At 40.9% G+C, this 8,886-nt stretch overlaps 1 protein-coding gene across 1 annotated transcript; it reads right to left on the bottom strand.

Moving 5' to 3' along the window:
* On the bottom strand, window positions 1-8,662 carry tmem160 (transmembrane protein 160; the record flags this gene model as incomplete). The annotated part of the gene is made up of 4 exons (XM_084063847.1): window positions 8,372-8,662; window positions 2,466-2,490; window positions 1,307-1,399; window positions 1-338 (listed from the first exon to the last, which is right to left on the bottom strand). Exons 1-4 carry the CDS (start codon window positions 8,615-8,617, stop codon window positions 1-3), a joined length of 702 nt encoding a protein of 233 aa, XP_083919973.1. The 5' UTR covers window positions 8,618-8,662.
* Between the last annotated feature and the right edge of the window lie 224 nt (window positions 8,663-8,886).

The following is an 8,886-nucleotide window of genomic DNA, read 5'->3' as shown; positions in this document are numbered from 1 at the left end:
CTACTTGTTCTGCCCTTTGTTGTCATTGCCCTTGTTGCCGTGTCTATCGTCATGGGAACCCCGGTAACCCCGGTGCTCGCGTCTCTCCCGACACTCCCGGCACTCCTCCTCATCGTCCTCCTCCTCCCCCTCCTCGTCGTCGTGGATTATCTCCACCTCCAGCCGGCCGATATATAGCGATACCGCACACAGCCAGAAGAGGGAGATGCTACCCACCACGGCTGCGTGGAGCAGCACTGCCGGCACGGAGAGCAGCATGAGCCTCCGCAAGGTGAGAAGACTCCCAACGTATGACGCAGCGCCAAACGACACGCACACGCCTCCCAGGATGAAGAAGGCTGAGGGCAGGAACACAACAGTGGAAGGAGAGATAAGAGTTAATGCCAATAGGCTCTATTCACAGCAGCCATATTGTGAAGACATTCACAGGTGTTACCAATGATACTAATGAAGGCTCTGTTCCATTCTGGTCAAACAGAGTCAGGGTGCTGATGTTGTGCATGTTGGCTCACTGGAAACACTCTGTTACACCAGTGGGTCCACAGTTGGGGTCCAGGGACCCTCATGGGCTTCCAAATGGCCCCTTACAGGTGTGTAACTCTGAGAGTGTACAAATGGAACCAAATGGACCCGTAAGGGTCCATTTGGTTCCATTTGTACACTCTCAGAGTTATGGGGGTCGTGGAAACCACTGTGCTACACTAAATGGAACAGAGCCTTCATTAGTATCATTGGTAACACCTGGGAAGGAAGTGATAATATGGCTGCTGTGCATAGAGCCTATGTTAACTGTTTTGTCCCAACAGAACCTACTGGGCCAGAATCTCACTCATTCATACAGGACACTCTCAGAGTTACAGACCTGTAAGTGCCCTTTGGAAATGTATTTTTACTTAAAATCTTTCTTAACTTAATTTGTTCTACAGGTAGACCCTTTTGAAAGTTTCCCCAGAAAACACTGGTTGAATCTGCAGTCTTCATTCATCACAAAAAACTTTTTTCAGCTTTAAAACATTGCAACACCAATTTTGCCAATATTGCATTTTTAAGTAAATATCGAACGATGCAGATATGATGAACGATTAATCATGCATCCATAGCTCTCTGATATACACTAGGTACTACAAGATCAGCCCCAGGACCTTACGTAGTAGAGTCAACTAATACTAACGGTAACATTTGTTTCTTCAGCTCATGTGTGCGTGTTTTACAATGCAACTCTTTAACTCTGCTGTATTACAGTTGTATTATAATTGTGGTTACAGCCAGGTCCTTGCAGAGATAAACAGAAACGTGAACGCCATACCATATCCAGCTTCTCGACCAACATCACTCTGGACAAAGGCTATGACTCCAATCCCAGTCGCCAGCAGACCGTTCCTGAACCACGACAGGAAGCCTGTAATGACACAGACACACAGTCGCAGTCAAAGCTGAACAGTCTGGCAGGATAGACGGTGCGTTCATTGTGTGTGCATGCTGGCTGTGAGCTTTGTGAGAAGTTTTGTACAATTTGCCCTGTGACACTAAGAAGTGTAATTCATACATAGTATAAATAATAACAGCATCACAGAACCCATGCAAAGACTTTTAGGCATTGCTTCATATGGGATGGTATCAGGTTTTTCCAAGCAGTGGGTGTAGGTTGGCTACTGCTGGTTTTCTCCGCTGTCTAAGGCAGCCCATTCACTGTATTAAGTGAATCTCTGACTGTCTGCCTATGTGAGACTATGGCTTATGTTTCCCACAGTTGGTGAATTGTGGGAATGTTAAAGGCCTTAAGTTTTCTATTCATCTGAAAACAAATGTCTTTTAGAGGTGGAGTTTTTCTGTTGTCCAGAGCAGGACAACGTAGCAGGGGTGTGCACTGCAGGAATGTGAATTGACTTGTAGAGTTATGTTCTGTTTAGTAGCGGATGTTATTTATTTAGGTGGGCAATTTTGTAGCCAAGTAGTTTTGCACAGAATGTATTATGGTGATAGTTTTATGGGAATATGCATTACAGTTATGTATGTATTTATATCTATGTGGATTAGATCTAGTCTCTCAAGCCAGGCAACTATTCCACAATCTCTAAATGCGAAAGGAAGCATTTGGAAATTGTGTGAGTCAACAGTTTGGCACAGAGAGACTAGTTTAGATCTATCTCTGGTCTGTTGTTAGAAATCATCCCTGGGGAATGGTATCATCCAGGTAAGCTACCTGGCTGCAACAGGCTGCCAGTAGTCTGAATCAAGTTGTTAATCAAGTTAGGTATCTTGTTCTATGTAGGGGAGCATACCAATCTTGTATGTTGTTCCCTCAGCCAACCCCAAACTGAGGGAACATATGGCAGCAAGTTCCTGTTTTATGCCATCTCATTGTGTCAAACCAGCCATTAACTCCAATCTTACAAGTGGTTACACCTTATTTTATGCTTGTAGCTTTATCCACTGTGAATACAGAGGCCGAGCAGTTGCGTTACCTGTTTCATGTGACTTTCTCAGGATCTGCCAAAATAAGAAGGGTAAACTGTCAATTCATCTGTTAGGCCACGATACAAAGTTGACAAATGGTGATCGATAGATGCAAAGAATGAAACTGAAAGGAATTTAAGTACATGAGGGAAACTGCATGACATTGTCAGGTTTCAGCTATTTGCTTTATGAGGCTCCTGTCCAAGCCGCAAGCAACTTTAGATGCCATCTGTATCTAGGTTGCAACAAGCGCCATTGACAGCCCATTCATGAAACAGAAAAGTCCTATCCGATATAATAGTATAATTACACAACGATAAACTCACCAATATTGCAGCTGTATGGAAAGCTTGGATTATCCTCTTAGTCGCTGTCAAGAATTTGTGTCATAAAAATATAAATCCACCTTTGTAATGTTATTATGAAACCACTTTCTTTCAATACATTCTCACGTGCAGCCATTCGTTTTGTGTTGTAATTAATCACTCGACATCCTGCCTACCATCTGTTTCAAAATTGCACATATTCAGGAAGTTGAGTGCTTCCATACTCAAACACAGAAAAATCATGGCTGCACCAAGTTTATTGACAGAAAGTAGCTCATAATAACATGACAACAGTGGATTTTTATGAAACAAAGTCAAAATATAATGCCTCAACTCCTACAATTCCAAGTGCTTGTCAGGGTGGGGGGCAGGGTTCATCAACATGTCCGTACACGGACAAACGTGTCAGTGGCAAGTAGGGGTGTGCCGATACACTAATTTCACCAAACGATACGATACGATATTTGGCTCACAACTTCGATACGATTTCGATACGATACGATACGCACTTTTTTTATTATGAAAATATATGGGGGTGTAAAAAAGTAAATGCAAACAAATAATTCTGTTTTTGCATTATTCAGACATGCAAACTTGTAGCTTTTCAGCTACAATAGCCGTTTTCAATCCAAATAGGGCAATAGTGTGACACCTGACCCCCCCAAAAAAAACATGTTGTCACCCTTTTCACCTCGGGGCTGTTTGCATGCCTGATTATAATGATTGTAAAAAAAAAAAAGAAAAAAAAAAAAAAAAAAAAAAAAAAATTTTTTTTTTCAAAACGATATTTTTTTTTTCCAAAACGATACATATCGTCACGAAAACGTATCGCGATATATCGTGGGACGATATATCGGCACACCCCTAGTGGCAAGACATGTCCATGTCCGTGGTACATTCTGTATTTTGGTTATAATGTGTAAATATCTATTCTAAATATTCACATTATATTTTATAAAGAATTTGTTTGAATGATTTTGGTGACTCGTAAGTGTCGGGATAACATGCTCATTAATACGTTGCAGGAGATTTGTCGTATTGGTACCCGTACATGATTGCATCAGGTAAAGACAGACTGACGCCGGACTGCTAGAAGTAATGTTAGCTAATAGCTGCCTTAATATTTTCATTGTTCCACTGGCATACCTTACATTACACCACCTACGGCATGGTCTAAGACTTTCTCATCAACATCGAATGCTTGTTCACCTTAACGGAAACCACAACTCTTGAAACTAACTACAGTACCGTGTCAAACAGAAAACGAGTTTAGCTCGTCCATTGTGGAGCAATTTGAAAACCCAGACAAAAACATGCATTCATATCGTCCACCGTCCAACCATGCTCCAGGTTTGCTGGTTTGAATGTGAACCCCAACAAATGAGTGGGGCAGTGTGAATAGGCTCTATGCACAGCAGCCATTTTGGAGAAAAAATGGGCCTCATCTGACTTCCTTCACAGGTGTTACCAATGATACTAATGAAGGCTCTGTCCCATTCTGGTCAAACAGAGTCAGGGTGCTGATACTGTGCATGTTGGCTCACTAGAAATACTAGTGGGTCTCAAAGTGTGGTCCAGGGACCCTCATGGTTCATTGAGAGGGTGTAACTCTGAGTTATGGGGGTCCTTGAAATTAAAAAGTTTGAAAACCACTGTGCTACACTAAATGGAACAGAGCCTTCATTAGTGTCATTGGTAACACCTGTGAAGGAACCAAGGAAGGGGCCCAATTTCTGTCCAATATGGCTGCTATGCATAGAGCCTATCAACTGCCAGAGTATATACACAATCTACCCCTTCCCTGCCATAGAATAACATTGCAAAAATAGGTAAAATGTGAATTTTGTCTCTGTTTATTTTTTAACATTGAAGTGAATGGAGCAGAAAATCTTCGAATCGCGTTATCTCCTGCTTCCTTTGTGATAAACAAAAAATGTAAAAAGCAAAAAAAAAAATCTCGTCCAATCTCGTCGACGGCTGACTGAGCCATGCGGAGAAAAACGAGAAATCTCGTCAATGGCAGGAAAAGAGTTAACACAGGGTTGACACTGGCAGCATATCCGTTTCCGGATAAAGATATATATATATATATATATATATATATATATATATGTATAAAATATATATGTGTATATGTATATACACTGAGTGGCTCAATGTTTGTGGCACTAGTGTTTATGCAGGAATACTAGTCTATAGTTTTAAAATGTGTAGCACACTGGCATAGACACTATGGCACATTACAATTAGGGCTTGTCATTTGGGTTTCTGGTAAAATTATTGACCAGTTATTTTGTATGTCTGGCGGGGGGGGGGGGGGGGGGCAGCTTAAATATGATTATTTTGGGTGGTTACAGCCTATCTGCAAAGTTTTTGTTTCATACATGTCCACCATAGACATGTTATGAGCTACTTTCTGTCAATAAGGTATACCTCTATACTTTACTTGAGAAAGTGTGTGTGTGTTCTCACCCAGACCTCTGCCTCATATCAAACTGTAGGAACACACACACACACACACGCCTACTCATCACAACTTTCACTTTTACTTCAACACATTTAAAACATTTTTATTCTATTCTAGTACGTTATCATTGGACACCTCTTTACTCAAATTAAATCAGAATATAATTCTGTCACTCATCATTATGATATAATTATCCACACTGTACACATTCACAACAGGCACTCTCATCAAGATGCCTGCTGTCCATTGTTGTATGCTGACGTATACAATAGGTTTAAAGTGGTTAAACATGTTTTGATGCTAAGCAATTTAGCTGGGGACCCCCTGGTACCCCCTCAAGGACCCCTGGGGGTCCCCAGACCCCACTTTGAGAACCACTGGCCTAGGGTGCCAGTACACCCAGAAACATCACTGCAGAGAACCATTAGAAAAGAACATTCTTCCATGCCAATGAATGATTTTGAAACCAGTGTTAAGAAGATTCCCCAAACTCTAAGTTTAGTATTATTGTTTATGTTTTTTCCTCTAAAATGGACCCTTTGTTTCCACTTCAACGTGTGCTGAGTGCACAGCAGTTAATTGGCCAACTAGTTGCACCTGCTGTTGATTTGATGATTTGCAATCCCATGCACCTTTAAAAGCAAGTGTTTGGCCAGTGTGTCAGGTCTGGTACAGAGAGCAGCAGCAGAGGCTACAGTGTGTGCGTCCATTCTAAGTGAGTTTGTTTTTGAGTTTGGATATGTTTTTGATGTGCAGTATAATGAAATTATGTTTATGTTACTTTGAATACATGTGGGTAACTTCTCTCCTTGTTCTGTATTTTGTTTTGATATACAGAAAACCACACACAATTAAACTGCAAATGCTGTAACCCCCTGCACAGTGGGAAAAATAAAAACCACAAAAGAAAGAAGCGCGTCATTTACGCACCACGGTGATCACACCTACCAACCAACAAATTCTACTATTGAACATTTTTTACAACCAGATTTTGACTTAACAGGATAAGAGCTGGGTTTCCCAAATGCCCTTTGACATTAACACTCTAATAAAGACACTGCCAGACAGGTATTCAAACCTTGTTAAACCAGCAGTGTTGGGATAGTTACTTAAACATAGTAATATATTACTTATTACATATTACTTGTTTAAAAAGTAATGTAGTTACTTTACTTATTACTCCCTGCCAAAAGTACTTAGTTACTTATTACTTTAGTTACTTTTTTTTTCTCGCCCCCAGTAATTGCATCCTTTCTCCCCAAAAGTCTGACTTTGCATTTTCAACATTAGTAGTTGTTTTTTTTCTCTTTTCTGCAGCCTACATTGTAAAATCCTCATTGTACACTCATTTGAATTATATTAACACTAAGACTTTTACTGTGTATGAATTCATAACTTACAGACTAAATGAAAACCATTTGACGACTATGAATTGAATACTAAGGACCTCAATGGAAACAAGTATTTTAAATATATTTAAAGGGCAAGACCACTTTGGTAGAGGTTTGGGTTGTGTATTTACCTTGCCATGGTGTAACTCCAAAGGTGGACAACAAATCAAAAATAATTGCTCCATTGATTAGAAATTGATAATTCAAAATATGCTCCTCATTGACTAACATTGTACGGTGAAACAGATCTCAAAGTCACTCTTTTAGCACATAAACAAACACAAACAAAGCTGATTCAGAGCATATAGAACATCACCAAACCCAGTACTTTTTATAAAAATGTCAACTTCCTGTTTATTTTACCGCAGATCCAGTCCGTGTTTTCTTCTAAATAAAAATAGCAAAATCAACAGGAAGTTAACATTTTTATTAAAAAAAAACAGTACTGGGTTTGGTGATGTTCTATATTGTCTGAATCAACTTTGTTTGCGTCCGTTTACGTGCTAAAAGAGTGACTTTGAGAGCTATTTCAACGTTTCCGTATCCGCTCTAGACCTGATCAGCAAGCAGCCTGCATAGCAACTCGATCCCAACCAGTCTACCATTATATCAATGGACCAAAAACAACACAGGATCGAATAAACACACTCAAACCCAGAGTACCACCGAGGCTCGTGAAAAAAAAGTAATACATTACTTTTTGAAAAAAAGTAAAGGTAATATTATTACTCAAAACGTGAAAGTAATTAGTTACTTTACTAGTTACTGGGAAAAGGTAATAATATTACTTTAAGTTACATATTACTTTAGTTACTTCCCAACACTGTAAACCAGGTACCAGTAGCGGATACGTGCCACTGCCTAATGACTGGACCTGGAAAGATCTGTCTGAGTTTTTTAAGCTTATGAGTAAAGCATAAAGTAGCTCATAATGTCTAAGGTTGGATTTTCATGAAACAAAATACTTTGCAGATATTAAGAGGATAATTCAAGCTTTCCTTACAGCTGCAATGTTGGTGAGTTTAAACTCGTTTAATAGAATCAGATACTGGACTTTTCTGTTTGGACGTATGGGCTGTCAAGGGTTGGTATTGCAAGTGCAACACTAGATTCCAGTCAGATATAAAAAATAGAATCTAGAGCAGTGGTTCTCAAACTTTTTCATGTCAAGGACCGCCAAATTGACACTTTATTATGCTGCGGACCCCCATTTGAAAAGATATGCCAGGGACCCCCATAAGAGAAGATTTTTACGGCTCTAGCAGTGATTCTCAACCATTTTAATTTCAATGACCCCCAGTTTGACATGCACTAGGGCTACAGACCCCCATTTAATGCCATTTCTATCACTTGGACCGCAATTTATATTGTAAAATCTGTCAAATGGAACCAAATGGACCCGTTAGGGTCCATTTGGTTCCATTTGTACACTCTCAGAGTTACAGACCCATAAGGTTCCATTTGGTGCCTAATCTATCATTTAGCTGGGGACCCCGTGGAACTCCCTCAAGGACCCGTGAGAACCAATGGTTTAATACAATCAGATACTGGACTTTTCTGTTTGGACGTATGGGCTGTCAAGGGTCGGTATTGCAAGTGCAACACTAGATTCCAGTCAGATATTCAAAATAGAATCTAGAGCTTGCGGCTATGGATCTTGGGGTCAAATAATGTATACTCTCATATTAACATGAGGCTTTTATTATTTGTACTTTTAAGATGAACCTCACCAGGGCATCCGCCTTGTCCAGCTCATCCAGCCGGTGGTGCTGCTGCTGCTGCTGGGGACTGCTCTTCCCCCATGGCTGCTTCTCCCCGACCCGGCTCCGTGCGGACCCGTGGACCCCCCTCCACACCGGCGGACCCCCAACGACGTACTGCGGCATCCGCACCACTCTTATCAACTGAGTCGCGACCTGAGGCACAAAACGCCTCTTGGTAAACAAACTCCAGGCCGCCATCATCGTCCTCATCATCACATCACATGTAGTGAAAACAACCACAACATGAACCTTCACACCGCGGCCAACGACGACACCAGGAAGAGGACTTGTTTAGAGAAGAGGGCATCCGGTGTTCTCTAAAAAAGGTAACGCGGATGTTATAGCGCCCCCTGTGGTTCGAGCCCAGGCTATATAGGGTTCAGGGTTACAGGGTTCAGGGTTACATCTTGTGCCCATACAGTTAAAAAAGAATAATACAGGTACAATTTATTGTTGTTAGGCTTCCTTCAGACAATGTAGCA

This window comes from Gymnoscopelus microlampas (assembly GCF_963454915.1).
Source record: "Gymnoscopelus microlampas genome assembly, chromosome: 8".
Lineage (NCBI taxonomy): Eukaryota > Metazoa > Chordata > Actinopteri > Myctophiformes > Myctophidae > Gymnoscopelus > Gymnoscopelus microlampas.
The sequence above is the reverse complement of the archived record's forward strand: the minus strand, read 5'-3'. Positions and strand labels throughout refer to the sequence as shown.